The sequence below is a fragment of the Aptenodytes forsteri genome, unplaced genomic scaffold (genome assembly GCF_000699145.1).
Source record: "Aptenodytes forsteri isolate BGI_AS27 unplaced genomic scaffold, ASM69914v1 Scaffold486, whole genome shotgun sequence".
Classification (NCBI taxonomy): domain Eukaryota; kingdom Metazoa; phylum Chordata; class Aves; order Sphenisciformes; family Spheniscidae; genus Aptenodytes; species Aptenodytes forsteri.
The window spans coordinates 54,196-81,105 of record NW_008795717.1 but is presented as its reverse complement, the minus strand read 5'-3'; the positions used below and the strand labels follow the sequence as shown (position 1 = coordinate 81,105).

Sequence of the window (26,910 nt, the reverse complement as noted above, 5' to 3'; positions counted from 1 at the left end):
ACGTAAGCATATCCCAGGTTTATACAGTCACATAAAATAAGAACAACAGAACAGGTCTTCTGTTTTGTTCTTGATTTTTTTAGTAAGTCCTCATAAGTTATTTTCTTTTCTGAGAATATAGAAACACACAATACACTGCTGAGTATTAAGAGGACCTTCTCACCATCCACTGATGCAGGTTAACCTAAGATCAGCACTGGACCATCTCTCTCCTGTAGATATACACAATATTTTTCTTCCCAATATCTAGACACTATGAGAAGACAGCCCCTTTAAATACCCAGAAAAGATCTAGATATAAACAGTAACAAAGACTAGAGTCAGGAAGAATGAGGTCAGGTGAAGAGTCAGGTTAGCTGAGATTCGGATGAAGCCTGGAGGTGGCAAAATGGGCTTAGAAGAGGTTGTTTGAGCTCCTAGAGTCACAGATCCTCAGAGAGTGGAAAGCTGATGAAAATGGCAAACGCGACAGAAAAAGACCCCTCCAAAAGAACCCTGTAGATCAAGAAAGGCAAGATAAGATCACTAAGGTAAGACTAGAGAGTGCAACCAGAAGCTGTGGTGGATTTGGGTTGGATGAGAAGACAAAAAGCAAAGCCAGAAAGATGTACATCCTCAAGGAAATCCTTAGCATTATACATGAAGCTTTTAAAAAGATCTTGGTCTGTGATTTTAAAAAATGGACTATTGACCAGGAAGCTGGGCTGCTATGCCATTAAATTCAAAAGCAAATGATGGGCTGTAAAATTATACTCAACCAAATGAACGCTTTACATTCTGCTCCAATCTATTCTTATCAATTATTAGTGCAAATGATTACAGAAAAAAGTCTTCTGATATTTAACTCTGAGACTGTGACAGTACTTGGTACATACTCATTTTTCCTACTTCTTCTGTATAAAGTCATTTTGGTCTGATCCTGAAAATACCCAGCCACACAGGAGTCTTGTCTATATTCCTTCCAAATGCAAAGGAAAAAAACACAACGGTAATATTACTCTTATGTGTACTGGGTCTGGCTGGGATGGAGCTAACTTTCTTCACAGCAGCTGGTATGTTGCTGTGTTTTGGAGTTGTGACTAAAACAGCGTTGGTAACACACCAATGTTTTAACCATGGCTGAACAGTGCTTGCACAGCATGAAGGCCTTTTCCCCCTCTGCCACGCCAGCAAGTAGCTGGGGGTGGGCAAAAAGTTGGGAGGGGACACAGCCAGCACTGCTGACACAAACTGACCAAAGAGAGATTCCATATCGTGATGTCACGCTCAGCAATAAAAGCTCAAGGAAAGAAGGAGGAAGGGGGGGGTAACGTTAGTGGTTGTGGCGTCTGTCTTTCCAAGTGACCCTTCTGTGTGCTGAGGCCTGGCTAACACCTGCCCGCTGATGAGAAGTAGTGAATTACTTCTTTGTATTAAGGCTCTTTCTTGCACTATTGGAGAATGGTATTAAGAAGAAGGTATCAAGACAAAGGGATTTAAAAATTGCAACAGGAAAAATAAAAAATTGGTATGAATACTAAGTGACAAGCATAGTGGATACTTTTAAAATCAAAGTTTAAAAACATACACAGAAACAACTTTTAATCAGATTTGTGAAACTGTCTAGATTGAAACTTGATCAACATTTTCCAACCTGTGTCCTATGCATTTCTTTTCAGACATCAGATAGAAAACATAGTAAAACAGAGCAAAAAGGACACAGCTTTTCTTTAGAACCTTTTTGAAAATATTTTCTAGCATTTTCATTTATAAATGAAAGTTTAAGTACATCTAATAAAAATAACATAAACTTTAACCCTGAAAATGAAGGATCTAGTAAATCTCCATAATCAATGATGTTTCTTATTCCAAAAATCATCATATATCCATTTATAACTGTTAGTTTCAGAACAAGCCAGAGAAAACAAACATTTCTTTAGACAGCTCCATAAAAGAGTGCGTTTCAAAAGCATTAAATTTAAAACTTCCTAATAACAAGGAGGATCCCCGGTTACAGATCCCATAAGTAAAGTTCCCTAAACACATTTAGATAGAGGTTCCTGGCTAACAAACTTCAAGCAGTGCATCCCTGCACCACAGAGAAGTACTAGAACTAATTCTGAAGCTAGTACTAGAACTGGAAAGCCAGATGGAGCACCCAAGCTGCAGCTGCCATGCGAAGGAACAACCCTTTCCCCTCAGCAACACTCATCAACCCAGACACAGTGCTGGGGCTGCACAGCCTCCAGTTCCAGACCAACTTTTTCAGTTACTTGATTAGCTCGTAAGTTTCTTAATTGCAGGCTACTGCAGGGCTGTTGGACTGGTTGGACTATGGAAAAGCCAAGCAGGGAAACTGGCCTGAGCAGAAACCTTGGCCACTTAAGGTAAGCATGTTTTAATTATCTTGAAGGGAGGGTAAATACATTTTTTTCAGGCACATCCAAACTCTGCTTGCAGTTGAAGCAGATAAAGGCTTGTCTCACTCATTCCTGCAGACCGATCAGAAACCATCAGGATAGCATGAGACCAATTCTATTTATATCAACTTTAAGAAGTGCTTATTAGACTAGACTCATCATCATCAATTACTTTAGGTACGTGTCAGATCTTTGGAGTTTGCCAAGTACAACTTTTTCATTAGATGCCGTACTTAAAATAGGCTGCACTTCTATTACACCTCAGTATTACTCCTCTGCATAACAGAGTACTCTGGGCTACCATAGCGAGTCCTCCAGCGGTCCTGACAAAGATCACCTGGTGAAATCACTTGATGCTTACAGATGAGCTCACTAACAGGAGATGAGAGGCAAGAGAAGTATTTTTGTAAGCCAGGCCTATTAGGGAAAACGTGTTAATACAGTCAAATAATGGACAAACAACTGAGCATGAACTCCCACTAGAATGCTGCTGCAAAACAAGATAACAATGGACAGGATTACAGAAGAAATGTTTCCTCTCTATGCTGCATTACTGAGACCGGCAGTTAAATAAAAGAAGCAGGCATGACATTCATATATTATAACAGGCACTGAAAAACTAGAAAGGCTGCACAAAGGGGAGAGGGAGAGAACTGGTAGCATCATAACGTGGGATTTGTAACCTTCAGCAAGACAGAACATGCTACTGTTTTTCAAATGATGAGCAAAACCCAGAAAGAATGAACTACAATACTTTTGGTAATCCTCAACAACTGCTAGACAGGTTCCTTCAAGTGAAGATAGACACTGAAATTTTACATCCACTGACTTAATATTGCATTTATCAGATCTTCAATCCTACAGCAGAGCTTGTGTCCTCAGTAAGATAAAAAAAATCAGAGCTCCTCAAGAATTCCTTCATTGTCTTCAGTCCTTAAGATTAAGTGACAAATTCTAAAGCTCTCACAACTACTTCCCAGAAAAAGTATCTAGCTCCTCATTCTAAGGTTGTAAAACACAACAAGGCAGTGACAAAGGTGACTTCTGCCAGACTTTTATCTCCTGCCATGGACAAATGGAATTCAAAGTTCATCCAGGAGTTTCTAACACAGACCTTTTAAACTTGTGGATTATTAACATTTTGGTTGTCTTTCTAATACAATTACATGGAGGGTAAATAACATTTTCTTCTCACAACTTTTAAAAAAAAAAAAGCTTCTGTAGTACACAGGTATTAAAACAACTGCCGATCTCCTGTCAAGTTACCTGTTCTTACCTTTTAGATTTATCTACCCTCTCTTAATTGAAGTCAGCTAATCTGAAAGAGATACGAAACACAGTTTAGATGCGATGTGATTTTGCCTAGAAAGAAGGAAGTTATTCAGAATCTCTTGGATCTTGTTCATCTCAAAGAAGCTCTGAAGATGTTTCCAAAACAAATGCATATCAGTGATTAAGTGCAGCTGCAGCTACTGAATTGCACAGAAAGATTAAAAGCATCCTCCTTTCTGTCTAGACACGTATTTAACAAACTTTATGTCTATATACAGGCTAGAGCTGAAAGGAACGTCTTATAAAGTGACACTAAGAGCTAAAACTTGGGAATGTCTACACATAGAACTTCTGCTTAAAGTAGGTGGAGGAATACCTAACCCTCTAATGATCTGATGGTTCATGCTTCAGAGGTGTATTTAAATAACTTACAGTTAGAAGAAATTCAGTAGTAAAGAACCTAGGAGGAGTTTCAGAATTCAATATGGCTATCACCTATCTAACCCATTTCTCTTGTAAGCACGGATTGGTTATTGAGGGTGGAGAAGGAGGGGAAGAAAGAGTGTAGCATTCTGCCTGCTCCCGAGCAAGGAGTCAAATGAATTGATCAATTTTCTATCTTTCCTTGAGCACCAGCTTAAGAAATTTTGCCTTGCTACAGAGCCTCAAAGATGTCCCCACAAAAGCAGGACTTTGTTAGCATCTTAAGCTGTTCCATTGCATTTTACCTCAGCTGAACAGTCTGAAGAACATCTGCACCACCATCTAAGAACCACCAGCCTAGTTCCTCCAGTTACACCTGCTGCCTGCAGCTCCACTGTTTAGGACCATTCATGGAAACACACCTATAGTCTTCTCATGTAGATAAATCTCCCCTGTAGAACGCAAAACTTTAAATACCTTTTATGTGTTACTGGAATGGTAGGCAGGGCTGGAGTGGGTGCATCATCTAAACCAAATCATAGGCTTTGAATATTCATAGCCACATTAAGTTACTTATATAGTAATCAAAATAAGTTCCATCTGGTTTTTGGTCATATTAACTACGCTGATGCCAAACTGCCAGAATGCATACCTTTGTCATAGAAGAAAAGAAAAAGGGAGGGGGGGAGGGTTTGCTCTTCCAGCCCTCTACACTTGCACAGGATCAAATACACATAGACTAATCTGCAGAGCTCTCCCCGACATTCTTAGAAATAGATTCCAGTTTCTTTATCACACTGACATTTAGAATTTTTTCCAACTATCCAAACAATCTCATCTGCTATAAATTGAACTAATTCTTCCTCATCAGCCAAAAAGAACAATCCCTTTGATAATCTTTTATATACTGTAGGCGACTCATACTTCCTCTCTTCCGCTGTGTTTCCTAAATTAAGTAACACCTGTCATGCATTGCACTTTCTAACCACCTTCTCCTCTTGCCATTCTCCTACACACCTCTACATCTTTAAGTTTTGTGTCCAAAACTGGACACTGTATACAGCAGAGATATCACAGGGCTCTGAGCAACCTGATCTAGTTGAAGATGTCCCTGCTCATTGCAGGAGGGTTGGACTAGATGACCTTTAAAGGTCCCTTCCAACCCAAACCATTCTATGATTCTATGATCAGCTGCAATGAATAAAGAACAGCAGTTAACTCTCAAACCACCTTTTCAGTTGAACTTCTAATCAACTTTTTGTTCAAATTCAACTTTTCTGTAATTAACTACCAAATGAGATTTAATTGTAAAGTTGTTGCATGCTTCCTTCTCCCACAGTCAGTAACTCCTCACTTTATGTTTATTTGATATGCTTGTTTTTTTCTTAAGCAGCTCTTCTATTTTCATTGACAGTCAAACACACACAAATAGAAAGACGTGATCAAACTCCTGATTTATTTATTACTCATGTTGAGAGAACTGAAAGCAGATCAAGTTTACAGAGTCCAAACTGCTCCAGCTGGGAAACTGGGGAAAAAAAGACTACCCTGACAATTAGGCACACGATATAAATCAGACACTAATCAAAAAACCCTGCAATACTGTCTTTATAGAGTTTCATTTCAATGTAAAGACACACTTTCAACCCTCCAGAAAAAGCCTTCTGCAATAACAAAAGAGAAGTTGTCTGTGATGGAGCTAGGAGTGGCAAACAACAAGGGAGATGCCAACGTAGCTTAGAAAACTGTATGAAGTAGCTAAGTCTCACAAGAAATGGACACCATTCAAAATGCATTTTATATGATGTATCAAACCATCCTAATCTAAAACCACTTAAACTTTTTTTAATACTATCCTTTTGGTGTATTACACTGTATTTCTACCTCTGCTATTAACCCATCATCTGCTAGTAATGTGAACTCTGTGAACTGTTAAAAGTATACACTGATTATCTGTTTATATGCTAATGAACCTAAATCTCTTGCACTGTCTTTGTTAAAACTATTTTATTGGTGTCATACATTACAAAGGCACTGCAAACCTTTAGAGTGACGGAGCCATTCACAGAGGAAGCACCAGAATTTTTAATGTAAATCTGATCTTGGTATCTGATAATAGATTAGAAAGAAAATAGGCAGTTCGTCTACAGTCAGAGAGAATGAGCACCAAAGAAGTCCTAAACCGTAAATATTAAACTGGTAAGAGAATGAACCAAATGTTATTTTGCTATTTCATTTATCATTATAGGTGAAAATCTTAGCCAAGTACTCTGAAGATTTTAATTAAACTTTATTCTTCTTTCAATAAAGGTTAAACCATCTCTTTGACTGGCACTCTCATGCTTCGGCCCCATGCTGTCCTTTGCATTTCTCTTTGCATAATAAAGAATTCAGTTGCCATGGGACCTTAGAGTCACCTGCAAAAGGCTGGGCTGAACAACATAGCCTTGGATCATTTCTTCATTTTGGAGATTCACTCACACTATTACACATTTTACAAGAACTCTTAACAGGCACTCAGTTGTAAAACTGCAAGAATATAAATTTGGAAAGACAAAACAAAGTCTATACATTCCTATCATTAGGCAGGAAGAAGCAGACTTTTCTTGCACTATAATCTGTCATACAATAGAAGTGTCATGAACAGTCCTTGAGACCTAACAGATGCTTTGAGACTTTATTCAATCTTTCAAAGTGATAAAAATGGCTACATTGCAGTCACTTACGCTTCTTATGCTATAAGCAACAGAAATCCATTCATTTATTTTGCAGATTACAATAATTTATTACAATCTTCTTCACATAAGTTATGGTCAGGGAAGAAAGCTAGAAGATTTCATCACTTTTGGTAAACAGCAAGGAAAATGATCATTCTACAACAAAGGCAATTTATCCTTTCTGAAAGTAAGCTCCAGAGGTGCAAAACCAAAACTATGTGTAGCACATAAGCATACCTGCAGCTCAAAACCCACATACAATTCTCAAAAAAACCCCCAAGAAAACCACCAAACACCCCAAAACACTCAAAAGGCAAATTTTGGTTGAAAATTAAGACCTTCGAAATAGCCTTGACTTCAACACTTAGACAGTAATTATTAAAAATTCACCTATTGCATTCATTCTGTGACTCTCAAGCAACAATTATACTTGTCCCCTGTACCTCTATAATTTCAGAAGTATTAATTATCAAATATTACATACATTATGTCAAAATTTCCCAAGAATGCATGCATATGTCATTTACCTGTAGCAACATGACAAAATAAATTCTGCATCTACTTCATTACTAAGACTGCCCTGTAACTGAAATAAGATATCAAATATACCTTACTTTCCACTACTTCCCAACTAATACTGAAAAACGTGCTCTGCCAGTGTAAAGGCTCATCATGTTAGGACCCACTGTGGAATGTACTATCATTCGTGTTAAAAAGATGTGAATTTTTCCCCTCTTTCCCTTCCCTCATAACAAATGGTACACTTGTGCACACTAGCAAGAAAATTTTCAGCTAGTACTAAAGTTAACTGAAGAGAAGGAAAAAAACCCAAACCCAAAACAAACCACAAAAAGGTTTGATATAATTTCAAGTCTGGCTCGGAGCTCATGAGATTGAATTTTATTTTAGAGGAAAATACAACACCGAGATGAAGACCATTAGTCCTGCCATGAGGTAAAAATTAGATCATCTGCCCATATGCTTGAATTAAAACAGGTAGTAGAGGAAGAAATAAATACCAGCTGTATGAAATCAGGTACAAAGAAAAAAGATACTACATGTTAAGATAACTGACGATAACATAATTATCCACTAATCTCCTAATTTATATGCAGCTCCTCCTTAAACAAAGAGGGGCGACATTGTGCATACAACTCCTCCATAGAAATACCAGCATGCACAATCTGTTACCTCTGATGACTGCTCTTGTACCCTTTACTGTATGCGCTCACTGGATGTTACTTCATGAACAGAAGTAGGTAAAAAACAATGCGGTTTTAATAGTATTTGTCTGTATTAAAGACTAACAACTTAGCAAGCATATTACCACTAAAGCACTAAGTGTACTTCATTATACTACTACTTTATATAATTACAAAACTACTCACAAGGATATAATGAAGAAGCTTTTCTTTGCTTAGCAATAAGAGCCAGATACTCACAAAGAAGGGTCTTGGACCAGATCTTTAAGGTTTATCCCACTACGATCCTCGGCAAGGTTCCTGAAGCAACTGTCACTCACTAAAAAAAATAGAAATAAAATTAAAACAAAACAAAACAAAACCAGGAAAACAAAAGAGGTGGAAATTTAAGAACAGAACGCAGTTCTTTTGATTAACTAGAAACGCGTTTTGTTGGGTGTAATTTGAACATTTATATATAAAGTCTGATTTTCAGTGAGGTTTCACCTAATTTAAAGATAAGTCAACCCAACGGAAAGTGATAAACACTGTATCACAGACTACGCAGAAACAATCGGTTTCAGCTGGTGTCCTTACTACTTCTCCACCTGTGGCTACAGGAAGTCTCAAACACAAACACTGGATGCGCAAGTATACACAGATATCCATACATTTAACAGCAGAGTCTTTAATCACGCACCGGTCAGTATTCTTTACCTAATCAGAAACAGTGAGAGTTGCTATGTATTTAAGTTCACAGTTGGTCATGGGTTAGCAAAGTTGTTTAATATGAGCAATAGCCAAAAGAATTAAGAGCAAAAATTTATTCAAACAGCTTATAATTAACTTATAAAGTGCATGTAAAGCAGCTAGTTACTGTAATAATTGAAATTATAGCACAGTAAATTTCACAGAAGTTTAAAAGAGTACTAGTGTGCTTTCTTTTTCTTCACAACGTTTAAAAAAACAAAACCAAAAACAAACCAAAAACAAAACGTGATTTAAACCTGAAACTCCAAATCCGTTCTCTTGGCTAATTCTCTCAGCACATGTACCCCATTCCCACAGGTGGGCTCATTTCTCTTAAACAATGTCACAGTCAGTTTGAGAGGTGGGGAAAAAAGTAGTGGCACAAATGCTTTTAAAAAATCAGCATCAGTTCAAAGGAATTACAGTTATTTCTGACTACAGCAAACTTTCTGAAGGACACAGAGGTTGTCACACAGCAAAATCAGTGTAAGGACCAATTTGCCAGAAAGAGCAAGGTAATTTGCCAGATAGAAGGGAGCTTATGAAGAAATGCATTCCTGCTCATCTTCTGCAACAGAACACAGCCTCGCATTTGGTGAAAGGGGATGTGTTTAAAATCATGTGCAAAAACAAGTGTTCCTATTTCTTTCTCTCTAAATGCAAGATACTCTTTTAAATTTACATCTGTAAGTATTCATGTGCATCACCAGCATCGAAAAAATGCAAAGCATTCCCAAAATATGTTATTTTCACAGATTACAATACATACTGTGACAGACCTACCTAACACACTACAAAACTGCAAAACGTTTCTACTAGTACCCCTTGTTGCCAATGCATCTCACGAGCATGAAACCTGTTAATCTGCTGGGAAAGACAAGTATGGAAGAAGTGGTCCCAGAAGAAGGGGCTGGGGTAGCTGATAGAACAGGTACTGGCCCCGGCTATCACACAAAGCCCGACAGCTAACAGTATGTGACAATAACAGCAGTATTTGTCAAATGTAGATAACATTAAGAAGTTTACCCACTTTGCACCTCAACACTGTAATTACCAGTTGATATCCTAAGCTTCTCTTATCTACCATCTCTGAAAACACTACCTAACAGTTGCTCGTCACACGCTATCCCTGAAAGCCAGGTGGTATATCACAAGGAGCCTCTTGTCTTTGAGGTAATTATCATGGATCTTCAGTTTAAACAGCAGCTACTTGTGCTAACAAAGTCCAGAACTCCTGGCTTGCTTGTTCCTCCAGAGACAATTTCATCAACGTCTCAATACTAAACTGAAATTTAACTGTACTGAGTTCACAAGAGCTACCTACCTTGCCAGGGGAAATGCACCTTGAACACCCTGGGACTTCAGAAATCTTTCACTTCCATGCACATCTATTGCACTGAACCCAAGGCCCTTGAATTTACAAAGTCTCTAACTCCTGAGCTAAAGGAGCAATTCCAAGATCAGTAGACTTGCAAACAACCTACACTCTAGATTTTAAAAAAATCCCAGCTATTTGCCTCTTGTCAAGTTTGCCAACAAAACAGTAAACAGAACATTTTACCTACTGTCTTGTCATAAATCCTACACTAGTGATGTATTGACTTATTTCCTATGCCAACACTATACATCATGAATAAAAATGGTCAATAATGTTTCTTCACTACTGACAAATCAAACATTTCTTAAGTATTAAATATTTAATCTAATTATGCTGTATTTTTTCTACTGTCTTCTCCAATGTCCTCATCGAAAGTAATTGCAATTATAATTGAAGAAACTATTGCGACTGTTCTAAAATTTTTTAAAAGGGAAAATTAAAAATAACAACATAAAATTATTTTAGCAGTATAACTGGCCATTATTTGTCTGTATAACTCATGAAGTTTATTAAACAAAATGTGTTTGAAATAAATGTTTAAAATGAAAGCCCAGATTTGCCAGCGACTGTCTTTGTCTTACTTGTCTCAACATAACTCTAATATCATAATACCTTTTTTATGAATGAAGTCGAAAACTGCAAACCTTCCCTCTAGTTAGCAGAGCTGGGCAATACAAGCTTTTGCTAAAAAGACTAACTCAACATCAGTCAAGTATCTACAAACTTTGAAAAAGCTATCAACCTCATCTCCCCCCGCCCCCCCTTTTTTTTTTTTTGGTTATAGGAGAGTCAGAACATTGGGAAGCTGCAAAATTTGGAAGCAAGCCTCTTCTTAGGTTACTGTTCTAGCCCAAATCAGAAAACATAGATGCCTCAGATAAATGTGAAAAATTTCACACACAGTTTTAACACCCAAGAATTCCAACAGTAGTTAATATTCACCAAAATAAAATTTCTGAAAACTAACATTTGACCATAATTGCCAATTAAATTACTAGCATTGATAGCAACAGGAGAGCTTCCAGTGAGAGGAAATAATTCAGTGGAATGGGCTGGAATAAGACCTCTTACAGGAAGACTTCGGCATACTTTACTGACCTGCATACAAGCATAGCCATGCTCCCTCACACCCTTGCAAACTCTAGTCCAGGAAAGAAAACAAACGTTCGGCAGTAAACACGGGGTGGAAGCAATCAAGCAAAGTAGGTACTACATTTCTCACGGCTTAGAAAACCATAAATCAACACTGCATGTATTTTAAAAAAAATGGTATACTCTGATTGAAATGCAAGCTATTTATTTTAAACAGGACATAGGGTGAAACTATGTTTGATGGTATGGCAGAAAGATCAGGATGATCAATGGTGCTTTACCGTTTGAGGGAAGAAAAGGCAGAAGAAAACTGCATCACAGCCACAAATTGTACTATATTCACAAAGGCCATGCCTAACTTCCTGTCTTTAAAGCACAATCAAGGGAGACTTTTGCCTAGGACATCTGTATGAACACACTCCCCACGTAGGATTTTATTGTCTTGTTTCAAATTTTTTTTTTTTAAATGACCCAAAAGTTTATAAAAGCTAGTATTTTAAGCAGTGTTGAGTGCATGGTTTATGGAGAGATACAGAATTGTTAGCTGCTCCCCTCTACATGTACACCAAGTGGCTGAGCCTCTGATCTGTATTACACCCCCCACATATACATCCTTATAGACAAGGAGAATCACAACAAAAAAATCTTCCTAAAACGCATTTGCTCCATGGAGTATTGTACACACAATAACAGTCTATAAGGTACTAGAAATGTTTTTTAAGAAGTAAAATATTGGCACAAATATCACAGGCATAGACTGAACCCACTCCTACTGTTACACGTATCAACAGTGAAGAGGTTTTAGCAATAGCTCCAATTCTCCCAACATCGTCCTACTTTCAGCTCCTAGTTTCTATTACTGATGTTCTTTTTCTGACCCCTGTCTAGTCTTATGCCTAGGAAGTAACAGAGATGGGAGGCCAATAAGGGAATATAGTTCTCACCTGTCAATTACACAGCATACAAAAATTCCATATGAAAGGGTTAAAATCAGCATTCACACTGTAATGTGCAAACATCCAGTTTACAACAGTTGCGAAGCCTTCCCACTTGGCATTTGTGAACTTCTAAATCTGTCCACATGATTTTTTTTCTTTGCTTTCTTTAACAGTTTTAAATGAGACCATACTGAAGTAAAATGGATTATTAGCCTGTTGATTTCCAAAAATGAGAAGCAGAAGAGAAGTTCTTCAACTCTGAAGGTAAACTAGTATTTTCTTCAAGTGGAGGCAGGATATACTCTGTTGTGAACTTCATCCTTTTGTTTTTTTTTTAATGTCCTACGACTTGAAAACAATATAGCCCTTTAAAACTGTCACTTAATCTCTTATCCCACACAGTGTATTCCCAGCAAACAAAAGCCCTCTTTAGATCAAAGCACTTCCAATTCTACAGCTGTTAATGGTCATTTTCATATCATATGCTTTAGAAAAAAATGCAATCATTACCCTCAAAAAATGAAGGGCTATCTATAGTTTGGCAAAGAAAATGAGTAATAATGTTTACCTCCCCAATATCAAAATATGCAATTCCAGAAAACTGTAAACTACTATCACCTGCCAGATTTCCCTCTTGGTTCTCAGAGTTCAGAACTGATTTTAGACTAGTTGTCGTTACCTGTTGATAAAAACCATCCTGGTAACAAAAATGCTACGCTCAGAAAGACAGTCATTGATAACTGTGATGCACTATTACTTCAAAAATACATGGACTACTACAACATTGAACAGTATGCACTGAACTATAAGATATCAATTTCTTACATTTTTGCCTTTTAGTCTTAACATCTCCTAAGTTCAGTTCTTTTTCTCAAGACTTCTTCATCTGTCTGTAGTATTTTTGGCACACTTTCCAGAGCAGATCTCTCTCCCTTACCCCTCTTTTTATAGGATCATTTATATGTCTAGGTTTTTATACCAGATTCATTCAGCAGCTGATAAATACAAAAAAATATTTAATACACTTGGGATGTTCTGGAAAGAACTCATCTGGCATAGCATTGTATTCTAGTCTGGTTTTGCTTGCAGTAAAGCATTATGCAGAAGTCTCATTTCAGATTCAGGTGGTTCTGTTCCACGCAGTGCATGCCAACGTGGCAGGATTCGAGTATTTTGTTTTTATAGGCCCAACCTTATATACACTGTAGCAAGCACCCACTTTTACCAATTGTAATTGTATATATTGTTGACTTCCAGACATAACAAACACTGCTAAGGAGGCTTAGCTTTTAGGATATAAGAAGGTAACAATTTTTTCTCAGACCTCAAAACATCTCTCTTCAAAAGCCTATTCTCCTGCAGACACAGAATTCCTGTCCTATAGGCATACTTTAAAAGAAGGCAAAGGAATTGGCTAGTACCAGAATGTAAAGATTGATTCTCTTACTATTAAAATGGTTTTAAGGTATTTTGCCTGTCCCATGAACAGTAACATCAGAGATAAATATCCTGCCTCTTTTCTCTGCTATTGCTGTATTTCTCAAGTGACTGCATGTCAACCAGAAAACACACATAAAACAGATGGCATATTACAGAAATCTTGTAGCATCTTCACCAGATCTATTACAGAAGACAGCAAATTAATTGTGTGAAGAGCACTTACACTATTTGCATATCTGCACACAAATTTCTCTGACGTATTTACAGAATAAAAAGAACTACTAGTCTGCATGCAAACTGCAAATGTTTATAACTGCTAAGAAAATATGTTGTCTGTGACTAGCAGAAATAATGCAGGTTGGTTTCCTAAGAACTTGTGATCTTTGTTCCCTAAATACCATTCGCTAACACCATAATAAATCCAGATTCCCTGTGATACCCACACAAGGAAGAGAGCTAAAGCTAATACAAAGCCATGCATGTGAAAGCACCAGTCAATACCAATCTGCCTTCTCCTCAGCGGGGGTAATAATCTGAGTCTCCTCTTTGCCTGGCTGTTAATTTTCACTTAATTTATGGAAAACAGTATCCTTAGAAATTCTCTTTTTGTTACATTGCAGTTACTTTTCTATTATCCTGTTAACAGGATAATTAAATAAATAACAGGATTCTATTATCCTGTTAACCTGTGTTAAACAGGTTTAAAAGGGGGGGACCTGAAAGACCAATGGAAAGACTGAAGGACAACACTGTCTATCTTTTGATCGTGTAAGCCTTGTTTTCCCTAGGCAGATAATCTAAAAACCATTTTCAAAATTGCAAGGCATCGATGCACACCAAATTTCAAGTTTCCTTCCCTTTTAATTTCTATTTTAAACTTCATTCTGCTAAAAAATGGACATAAGAGAATGAAATCATAAAACGGCAACACTTTCAGTCTTAACCCACAACTATTTAACAACAAAAGTAGTTGCAGCACCTTAACATAGTTACTAATAGGTAGGTTGTGCAGTGTCTGGGCAAGCATGTCACAGTGGAAACAATTTTTAAAATTGAGTTAAAAAACAGTGGTATTTACAGCACACAAATAAACAGCACTCAAAGATTTGCTTAGGTGTGAGCAGGGTCAGGCGACAGAAAACATACCGTGCACTCCACAGGTATTTTTTTATATATATATATATATATATATGTGCGCTCCACATATTCTGACCTGAAAGCTATGCAGAAAAAGGTAACAAAAAACTTTATTTAAATGGGGCATTAAAAGAACTAAAATAGCCACATGAAGAAAGGAGTCTCTCTTTTATATGGATTGTATTTTTTCAAGCGTAAAACTCATTAAATTAGTGAAAAATAAGACTAACAAGTTCAAAACATTGTGCTGGTGAAATTAAGATGTTCAGGATATGCAGTATCAGAGATGGTTAACACTTTTCATATAAGTCCAGATGCAAATGATTTTTTTACCCCACGAGAACACAGAATTGCATTCCAGAAATAAGCAGGGCCTTTTTAAGTCAGTGTTGTATCCTTTCCATTTACATAACAACTTAATTTCTACTGCCAAAGAACATATCACGAACAGCAACAGTTTCAGAAAAGTGAAAGTAGCTGAGAAGGTCCTGATCACATCACTGTTTGAGCTCATTTTCCCTTTTACCTTTGAAAAGCTTGTCATTAGAAATACAGAGGCCAAGGTGCAACAGTTTGAAACAAGTTACAGAATGTATCCACTGGCGGGAATTTTCATTGTAAGAAGTAATGGGAAAATCTGGTAAGAAAACAAAGGAAGATGAAGGCTGCTTCTGCAAGCTATTAGATGAAGCCTGCAGATCAAAGAAAGCACACTGTTGAGATTAACCTGTTTGAAGTAAAAGAGCAAACCAGTAACTTCAACTTACTTAATAAAATTTATTTTCATTGGGCATTCAGAACTAGTCATAGTATCAAGACTAGCTGTAGTTTCAATTCATGCATTATAATTCACTCCCAAATATAAATTCCTAGCAGACAAAAGCAAGAACACATTTATTTTATTCCAGTTATTTCAATTCACCAAAATCCCGTAAGTTGCCTCTTTCTTACCCACCCAGCAACAGTGGTCTTGTGCTTTCTCTGCCACATCAGCAACCACCAGTAGAATGTATTTGTCCCTATTTTCTCTGACCAGGTAAAGGTTGACACAGCAGACAACCTACCAACCACAATGTCATAGATTTTAAAGACACGATGGCCGTGATTAGTTTGACTCCCTGTATACATGTGCCCCTCACACCTGATGAATGTTTCTGTCATCTGCTTTGTTTTTCACATAGTTTTTGTCATATACTAAAATACAGGGAAATTCTAACTATATGTTTTCAAGACAACAAAATTTAACATCCACCTTTAAGAAAGTCCCATAGCAATCTCTTCAAACTGCGCTTTACTGTATCTCGGAGCAGCAGAAGTCTTCTCTCCCTTTCCCTTCAGATGAAGTGCTACAAAGTGCCAGAACGGTGTCCTCAAAGATTGACAAAGAAGTACTACTACAAAAAAGGAGCTAATCTACTGGAAAAACAGGAGAAGAGAAAGGTTCAGGTGACCTAGTGAAAAATGTGTGATCATAAACCAGAAATAGAATTCAGACATGTGAATCGATGATTTTTTCCAGAAAACACAGGGAAGCAGTAATGCCACCTGTAAGCCAGATGCAAAGGAGGACTATTGCAATGATAAAGAAAAGACAGACATCTTAAGAGGAGGTGAAAAGAGCTTTCTTGATTAGCTTAGCAAAAAGAAAACATTAGATGGTTGCTGCTGGTGTGTTTATATAAATACACCAGCAAAATAAACATCAGAGGGAGAAGAGATAAAGAATAGTGTTGCACAAGAAAATAACTGTGAGAAAATCATAAGAAATAGGGAGCAAATTTTCCAAGAGCTAGACGGCTGAAACCTCACAAATAATCCTTCCATAAGAACAGTGCGGGCAAGGAAGGTGCACAGGCTGGTTCTGGGCAGATTTAAGAATAGATTAAATGACACAGGAATTGTTCTTGAACACAGGAGGCCTTCTGTGCCACAGTTGCTAATGCTGTAAAATTTATGTTAGAACTTCTCTGAAGGCTATGAACTTCTAAATCCTCCCAAGGTTTCTCACATTTTCTAACAGCAATTACATGAGCCATTTTTTCTATGTATCCATTAGTCTAGTGGGTTATGCTTCTTTCAAATTATTTATCATTTAAATTTTACAATATTTGTGTGGCCTTAGGCTACAAATTCTGTACTGGGTTTTAATCTAATATTCCAACAAGCTTGAGTTTCGACTCGATCACACTGTCAGTGTGATCACTGCAGTGATCAGGTGAACTTCAGAAGAAAAACATCAAACCATTAAAGACATTCAAATCTTTGGAGATGTAGCATTATCAATACTTCTAATTGTTTGTACCCGATAAAAAAATTAAATCCCTTGAAGCTACGAATACTAAATGCTTGATGGAATGTTTCCTTTGGACTCTTGTTACTTTTCATTGGAAATAAATAAGTTTGTGGTTTGTTTTGTTTTTTTCCCAACAAGTATTTCCAATAAGAAGTTTCTGTTGCACCTCCTTTCACTTTAAAACTGTAAAAAATTCTAGGATGGGAAGCAAAAGGATAGAAGGTAAGCACATCTAAGAGAAGGGAAGAGAACAGTTAAAACAACAACAAAAAAATCTAAGTACTTTTGAAGAGTAATACCTCCTTTTAAACTTCTCTGAAACTATTAGTTCTATCACAGGTTAGAACTGCTGTACTTACAGAAGTTGCCGAGAACCATTCTTTTAAAGGGCAGTCTTTACAAGGAGGTCTTGATTTTCAGCTTTGCTTATTTCTTTAGGGGATGTCTGAGAGTTTTTTCCATTACTCTAAAAAAATATATTCTTATCCCTAATCTTAGTTTTCTTGTATTTTATTTAGTTCAGGAAAAGAACATGTTTAGTTTCTTAGCTAACAACATCTGAAACAATTCATAGCATCCTATACAGGCCCAGTTTAACAGCTTACATGGATTCTTGGTTGCAATGTACACTCATCAAGTCTACAATCAATCTCAGCTAGATGCACTTTTAAATATGACAAAGTATGCCTATGCTAGATGCTAACACATTTCACATCTTATCTGCCAGCTTGATTAAGAAACACAAGCATCACAAGAAAAACTATACTCCACTTTCCTAATGACACATTCTATCTATAAACACTGCATTTCTTATGTAAACCCCTCCAGTGACCTCTCCATTCCATCTGTCCCCAAAACACAAACATCTTGTCATGGACTTGTGAGCCCAGGTTTGCATGATCAATTAATGACAGGATTTAAGAAACTACACTTCACGTTATGGCATGCATCGCAACACCCCTCTTTGCATTGCTGCACAGCTAAATACATACAGACCTGCTGATACTTAGATAATCCTCCAGGACCAACCCACAAGCCCCAGGGCCTCAGCGTCCTGTCTTCCCTCTGCTCATGTTTCACACAGCCCCAGGCACCAGAAATCAGGTAACTTGTCATCCTCAAGCAACTTGAGGTATTTTCTGCATAGTTCAACATAGTCTGCCAAACTCTGATAAAAGAAACCACCTCAAAAACACATAGTAAAAAAGGACAGGGAAAAAAAGCTACTTTGTTCGGTGTTATTCAGGTGATTGTCCAGCACCCGAAGTACCTAAAACTCCGTCATAGCAGAAGGCGACAACTCCCAACTTGAGGACTCCCCTAGTCATCATATCTATGGTTTGAGAAGATGCCTTCTCTAAATCCAGACCTACAACCACGCACTACGGGACTTCCAAGGAAGGACAGTATGAATTTTACATTACAGGAAGGGGCAAGGGAAACACAAAGACAAGGCATGGAGCTGGAAGAGATCCAGGATCAGACCACAAAGCCAGATGTCTTACTGAGTATTTTGGTTTCACCTTCTGAGTTCAAGTGAAAGCAAATAAAGCTCATCCACAGTACTGGACCAGGGGAGTGACACAAACTGAGATTAACAGAAATGAGGAGGAAGCAGAGCTGGTAATACCAAATGTGTTAATGAGCTAATAACACTGCAGAAATCCCAGTGACAACCAAGTGCAACTGCAGCCTGAATGAAGAGTGTTAAATCATATGCAGCTGTAAGATTTCAAAGACTGAAGGTGTAATCATAGCAAAATAATGCCAGTCAGCACATAAACCAGGACATAAATATGTACGGTGGACAAACAACTCCACTATAGGCAAGGACTTGAAGAAAAAGACATTCCCTCCTTTACTTTCTAGGCAAAATTAGCACATGGAGTCAGTCTGGTGTACCTGCCCCTTTTGGTTTGCGGGCCTAACAAATCACCTGGGACAGAAAGACCTCCTGTAAGCAATTACACAATAACAATTTATTTAGCACAGCTCTATATGGAAAGCTCTGAACTGAGGCCCTGCAAGCACCATACTGAGCTACAAAAGGCATTATTTTCTTCTGGTAGCAGAGATGATGAAAAGATGTTGAGATTAAAATTCAGTTGTAGCTATCTACTTTATTGGGTATAAGGATGTCCATTGATGCGAAAGGAATCTTTAAACTATTCTCTTTAATCATTAGAAGATTAAACAAATCACTGTAATTTAATAATGTAAAATGAGAATATGAGTTAAAAATAAAGTTTAATAAAAATATTCATATATTTAGTATGAATACATTACCATCTAGACAGTATTGAACTATTTTACATTAACTACTTTTCCCACAATCTAGTTTTTATGAAGCAAATTATATCCATATGTTTACAATTTTCAATTCACTAAATGGGAATTCTTGATAGTTTATGGCAAAATTCTTTATGGAAGTGGGAAAAACAGCATTAGCAAAAGTGCCTGCACTGAACCTTAAAAATAGGACAATACCTCTTTGTCCAAAACATAAGTATTTTCTTTAGATATCTTTTTCATACTAGTACTCTTAAGCCTCCTTAAAACAAGTGGTAGTACAAAATACACTGTTTTGAAGCAGAAACACTTTAAGGCGAAATTTTCAACTCTAACTAGAAAAAAACAAAAACAACAGCAGAAGTGGTCAAGAAAAACAAAGCACATTAAGATAAATCCTACAGCTTGTTTAAAAAGCAACTACCACCATATAATTTTCTGTTTACAACCAACTTTCCATTACCAAAATTAAAAGAATACCTCGGATAATGGAGGAGAAAACCTCCATGGACAGTTATAACTGAGCATGCAGTGTAACACACCAAATGACACAGCCTATTTGGGTTCACTGGGTTCAACCCAGGCTGTCGCACACTGTTTCTGGTAGGTCTTACTTGCCCAGATGCAGCACTGCACACAGACTTATTTAATCTATTTGGCAAGAGCTCAGTTTGAACTAATGAGCCCTGCTAAATCCATACCATAAGGCAGAGACACCCCATTAGCACCACCAGTGCCAGCCTGGATACAGCAGGACTAGCACGGAGGCACATATATTAAATCCTGATGAACCTTCACTGACTTTATACACTCTAATGCCACTATATAAGCTGAGGTCAGGAAACACCAAGGCAGATACACCTAAGCTAACTTTACATGGTGCCAACTAGCCATGGCAGGGTTTATTAGCTCAGATTTGCAGTGGTGTAAAGGCATCTAAAGTACTCTCAAGCTCTTGGAAGAAATATAGTCACACTCACACAAAGCTGATCTAGTCATGCTGTTTCAGATTTTTGCTGGCTTCCCAGGGCTCCACAATTATCACAAGCGGCGGGAAGCTGTGTTTCTTCACAATGATCTCTAAATGTACCACGGGTCTTTCCAGAACACTGAGCTGCCATTCTGGAACAGGTAAGAGATCCAGCTACATCCACCCCTGAACAACTGCTGATATCAAATCCTACAGGGGAAAGTGCAGGTTCTAAAAACCAGAATTTTCAATATTGTTTATAGTTAGTTCACTTCTGTCTCTACTGGTGGCTGTGGTGAAGATCTCAGTGGGGCAAGTTCCACTCAGGTGCCACGGGAGGAAAGGATATGTCACCAGAAAGCCTGTATTTTATGAAACAAAGAATTCAAAGAAACAAAGATTTATTCCTTACCCCCAGTCTCTAACTCAAAGAAAATGAAAGATTTTTAACTTTTTCCCAATGTTTTGTTTATTCTAACTTTACATGTATAAACTGTACCTATTCTATACAGCTCTGGAGCTGACCATTTTTCAGTGAATTGGTTCCTAGATCTGACGTTGACTCCTTCATCCCATTATTCATTTATTTCCACGTGCCTGTTCCTAATGGTTATGAATAAATTTTGAAAATGTGTGTATTGCGTCTGGCTGAGATGGAGTTAATTTTCCCCTTAGCAGCCCTCATAGTGCTGTGCTTTGTATTGGTAGCTAGAAAGGTGTTGTAACACAACAAGTGGTTTGGCTACCGCTGAGCAGTGCTTGCACAGCATCAAGGCTGTCTCTCCAACATTCCCCCCTGACCAGTAGGCTGGGGGTGGGCAAGATCTTGGGAGGGCATATAGCCAGGACAGCTGACCCAAACTGGCCAAAGGGATATTCCATACCATATGATGTCTGCTCCGTCTGCTCAGCAATAAGAGCTAAAGAGAAAGGAGGGGGAGAGCATTCATTATTACAATGTTTGTCTTCCAAAGCAACCACTATGTGTACTGAAGCCCTACTTCCTGGGAAGTGGCTGGACATCGCCTGCTGATGGGAAGTAGAGAATACATCTTCTGTTTTCCTTTGCTTGCACACGCCGCCTTTGCTTTTGCTTTATTAAACTGCCTTTATCTTGACCCATGAGGTTTTTTCCATCTTATTTTCTCCCCCCATCCCCCCCTCCATCCTGCTGAGGAGAGGAGTGATAATACAGCTTGGTGGGCACCTGGCATCCAGCCAAGGTCAACCCACCACAATGTGAACCAATATCTCTTGTCATTTCTTGCAACTGGAAGGATCCTGAAAAAGCTTTAAATCGTTGGAACTGAGCCATTTATCTCAGTGAGCTGTGAGAAACCTGAAAATCAGTTAAGAAGCAAAGTGTTTATAGCTTTACCGCTCATCACTCACTCATTCAACTAATTATTAAAATTACCTTCTCAAATTATTCCAGAGTACTAGAAGTCATGCTTCATATACCACTTGAAACATATGCTCCACCAAAACTGACATACAGAAAATAAAAATATGGACACTAAAAAAAATGCTAAGAAATTATAACAAGAGTAAGCTTTACAATTGTGGACCTTTGTTTATGTTTACTTACTGAGTTGCAACATTCAAGACTCTTTATGGAGTCTTGATTGCGAGTCCTTGATTTCGGGTCCTGATTACAGGGTGAAAATACAAGGGTTATTTCAGTTTACTGTCCATTCCCCTTCTGGAATCTTGCTATGCTCTTACAATCAGATATTTTAAAACAACAATTTTAACTGACAAATCATGAATTGCATAAAAAATATTTTATTAGTTTAAAATTTGCTTACTTTAATTGTAGGTCTTCAGCCCAATGTGTGAGACAGTAAATATGAGTGCTTTGTAGCCCTGTACAACCCTCATCTGACAAGAGCCCAGAGAGCTCTAGTCCAGTATTTCCTCCTACAAATGTTCCTCTGTGCGTTTAAGCATGTTCACTCCTAACTTTCTATTTGTACTGTATTCTTTCTGAGCTACTGTGTTTTAGCCATGCTCAAAATTATAGAATATAACATATTAGTGTTATATTAATAATATATATAGAATATAAACAAAGTTCCTGTTGACAGAGCCTGCAGAGACAGTATTTCCTGGCAATCGCAGACCTCTCCTGCGTGACTCACAGGGTCTCTGCCTGCTGGCATCCTACGGCACTTGGCATTACAGGCTCTGACATACATTCTCAGGCTGTGTATGTGTGTGACTGTCTCAGGAAGGCTAAATAGGTTACAATTCATAGTCTGGGCTCATTTCTTGCCACTCTTATAGCCCTATCAAGAATAACATGTTCTTGTGGCCCTCCTGAAACTTCAAGTCATATATGTATAATGGTTTTCCTTATTTGCTCTGAGTCCTCCCTGCTTGATCAACGACGATGAGGAGGAGGAGGATGAGAATGATAGGATTATTGTTGTTATTATTTACTGCACCATTAGTGATCCTTATGGTTCACAAATGGCCAACAAAAATGGATGCAAATGGTATTTGCCATTGAAAAGTTTGACGTCTCTTCTGTCATTACAGAATGACTTTTGTTCTTACTGAAGCCTTTGAGCTGTAGCATTTTAAACCAGCCATTTGAAGATTATAAAAATGGGAATGGATACCAATATTATTTTAATTAGGAAAGAAGGAAACACTTCTCTGCCAAACTTTTATTCTTTTCTTTTTTACAGTGTATTCTGAGATCTGCAATATTAATAAATTCCCTTTAAAAGGGCTGTTGAGTGGATGGGAAACTGAATGCATCACATAATTTACTAGTTCGTTCTGGAATTCCTCTCCTTGAAGTGAGTACTCATTAAAAAAAAAGGTCTTAGAATTTATATGTATGCATGGTATGCATGTTTGGTACGCAGATTTCCTGAATTCCACTATTGAATTCTGTGTATTTACGGAAGTATATTAAGAAATTATAACAGATATTGTGAATCAGTTGTGCTGAATTTTTGCGAATTACTCTCATTCTCTTCTCATTCATCAAGTGGCAGTTAATACTTCTCATCGTTGGGGAAAAATAATTTTTTTTTGTATTGTTGGCTGCAGAAATCCTAAAATAGTGATTACACCTCACATTTATAAATAAATCTTTATTTAACTTTTTCCACAAAATATTGACTTTTCCAAAGAAAGACCTTTGTATTCTATCCTTTTTTTCTTTAAATTTGTATTATACACATTCACCTCAATTATATATATAAATTGTGTATATATATGTATAAATTTTATATATGTAAGTCCTTCTGACGCGCCACGTCCTGTTTGCCTTTGTTATATATGTAACTATATAAAATATATGTTGTGTTTTTACATATCCATAAATATTATAGATAGATAAATATAAAAATTTGTTTTGGTCGAATACTGGAAAAGCTTGCCCAGCAAGGTTGTGGACTCTCCATCTTTGGTGGTGGTCAACACTCTGGAGGTCTCCCTGAACAAGCTGATCTTATTAGACTTGCTTTGTGCAGGGGACTGGCCTAGTTGACCTTCACAGCTCCCCTTCCAACCTAAATTATTCTGTGATTCTATAAAAAGGCTTCTGTTTCATATTTTAAAATTTTACTTACTGTGGTTTTAACATAAAAACTTGGCTTCCAAAACAGAGAAAAGAAGGTCATTAACATTAGCTGCCATTAACATCAGTAGCCTCTAGTTACATTTTCCAAGAGAAGCAGCAAGCTGAAAACTCATATGAATGTCCTATTAAAATAATTTGTAAGACCTGCTTTCATTTAGAACTGCCAGCAGAAGCACTGCCTTCCTTTCGGGGTTGCTGTTTTTAGGCAACCATCACATTTCATAGTACTGTAGTGTCACAAACTAAGCAGGAAGGCCTACAGAATGAAAATATGGAAATATTGCCAGATGTTAAAAACAGGTGAATGGTAAACTGCCACATAAATCAAGATTCTATAAATAGCAGTGCTTTTATCAGAATACATAAGAAAACATCCTTAACATACTTTGCCGCAAATGGGATGCTATAACATTATTTTCTGAAGCATCTTAGTCAGTAAATCTATTTAAAATAATTACTGATCAAAAACTCTTGTATAGAGCGACAGAAAATTCAGCATTGTTGAGAATTCTCTAATGACTGGATTGCCCAGCTTTTAACTTTTAAACACAAAGATATTTTCATTTTTCAGAATTTTCTACTGAAAAAGTAATTGGGGATCTTGATAATAAAGTGAGTGAACTCTTCTCTTGAACACTCCTTGTTTATTATGCAAGCTTTTTTTTTTCCCTCCATTTTGTATAGACTACTGCATTTTCTCCATTACGTTTTAAGCATTTCAAAAACATCTATGGAGAGAAATGAAACTGGTATATAAGAATTTAATTTGAGGCTTCTCATTTCCCATTACCCCTGGCTTGGAGGTCCTGTCTTCAGTCTGCCTGTTCAGTTTTGTGTCCTGCCCTTGTGGCAAGAACAAACAAACATCAGCACAGGCAGGGCAAAGACACTGCTCAGAGGGGCACAGAGGGGCACAGCTATAAAATACTCTCCTCTGAAAAGGCAGTCAGGCTGGGAAATGTTTTAAAGGAGTATCTAAACTCCTCCTGCACAGCAGGTCATACACCCTTTTGCTATTCCTTAGCTTGCAAAGATGTTAAAATATTTGAAATTATTTTTGTTGTGAAGAAATGGCACTTTGTGGCATTGCTGTTTAATTTGCTTACATTTTACCAGGCAGAAAGATAGCATTTCTGTTCCTCACAGTGCAGAACAGTTTTAAATGCATCAACACATCATAGTCAGCTGTTAACCATGCCACGATGAGGGCTTTTTTGCTACAAAAACAATGATGTCAACAACAAAGATGTGCACTGTATCACTTTATTATCTATATTTTGATGTGTTTTGTGTTTTCTGCTGAAGCCTATTTGCAACACCCTAAACCGTAAGGGGGGTTAGGATTTCCCTGCTCTCGAAGTCAGTAAGGCACAGATAGCTAACCAGTAGGGCCATCGGCTGATACATGTAGCATGTGTGATGAAGCACCAAAGAGAGACAGCACTGCACTGAGAATGCACGAGTGTCTAGAATCAAAAAGGATGATGAAAGATACTGGGGATTGAGAGGGTGATGGGCTATAACCATCTCAGCTGAGCTGTCCCTCCTTCCTCACCAGTAAAACCTTTATTTGCTTTAACTGTGCAAAAGCACACAGAAAATGTATCAATTCTGGAGTTTACAGATTCATAAAAATATTACCATGGTGGCTCACGCTGGTGACATATCTAGGCAATACCCTGTTTCCAGCAGTAGATTGTGCAAGACAATGGAGAAAAAGGTGCAGGATGAGGCTTTAAAATAACCTGCCCCATGTGAAAGCTGCATCTCCGTTTCTACTAGTTAAATATTATCCTAATTGAAGCATTTTTAAGTCTTCTGATATCTTCTTAGAATCAGCTACAAGATTTTAAGATTTCAGAGTTGCATACAAATACCAAAGCTCTCTTCAAATTTTGCTAGATTCCAGAATATCCCTGAGGAGGAACTGCCTCACTGCTCTACAGGCCACCTCACACGCGACTATCTCATGGTGCCGCTCCACAGATGGACTAGCACAGAATAAGGGAGTCCTGGCATCTGAGGGACACAGGTCAGGGAACAGAGGAGCTGGACAAGATGACCTCCAGATGTCCCTTCTAACCTCGGCCTTTCTGTGATTCTGTGAGCAGCATCAGCTGCTGCCAGTTATTCTGGCTGACACAGTTTTTAGGACATGTGCTTATATACAAGATGCTGCTCATTAGTTCTCAATACCCACATTTTGAATGGATTCATGAGAGCCAACAGACAGCTCTGCAGAATTTCTGTAATGCAGTTATGCTTACGAGCAACTAAATTCTTCCTCCTTTCCCATTTTCTCTTGAAAGGTTTGTAATCTGAACAACTTCATAGTTCTTCCCCAAATTAGCTCTTACCTGTTCTGGCACGGAAGGTCTATGAAATCCCATCTAACCAGATAAGCTGGCATTACAACTGAGAGGGGGAAAAAAGGAAAGAAAAAAACCTATACATTTAAATGGCAGTGGTGCAGAATACTGCTTTTTGTCTTTCCATGAAATGCTGGGCTAAATTTGGGCTTTCTTCTCTAGTCTTGAGGAATACAGGTGTGAGGAAAACAAAGAAAATAGTAATGAAAAAAACCCAAAAACTAAACTATGAAGATGTGTGCAGAGAAACCTAATTCTTTTGATATACCTAGACACTCCATAGAAGCAATCACCTTTAAACTTAGATAGAAAATGTTCCTAAGTACCTTAAAAAAAATCTTAATGCCTTAGTTAAAACTATCAACATAATCACTATTAAACAACTAAAGCCCACATTCGCAACTTCACCAGTTCATTGAGAAAGGCCATTTTGCTCCTCCAAAGAATTGTTCCATGAGTATGGAGCAGGTAAGCAACTAAACTTTTAAAAGTGTCAACATTCATAAATTTTAAAAGTGCATGAAGCTTTCACCAATGCTGTGACAGAAGAACTCTGACTGCCAGACATACATACTACACACAATAGTTTTTAAATTCTTCAGTAAAGATGCCTGCTTTTGCCTATGGAAATTACTTAAATGCTGCCCATCCATCTCCCTGTGCC

General features: G+C 37.6%; 1 protein-coding gene across 1 annotated transcript in view; it reads right to left on the bottom strand.

Moving 5' to 3' along the window:
- The window catches only part of GPHN (gephyrin), a gene marked incomplete at its 5' end in the record, with an annotated part of 204,284 nt that extends 195,952 nt beyond the window's left edge, over nt 1–8,332 (bottom strand). Inside the window, one exon of the mRNA XM_009283545.1 lies at nt 8,254–8,332. Within this exon, the coding sequence (XP_009281820.1) occupies nt 8,254–8,332 (79 nt within the window). The remainder of the gene's footprint in view (nt 1–8,253) is intronic.
- Nucleotides 8,333–26,910: the final 18,578 nt, after the last annotated feature.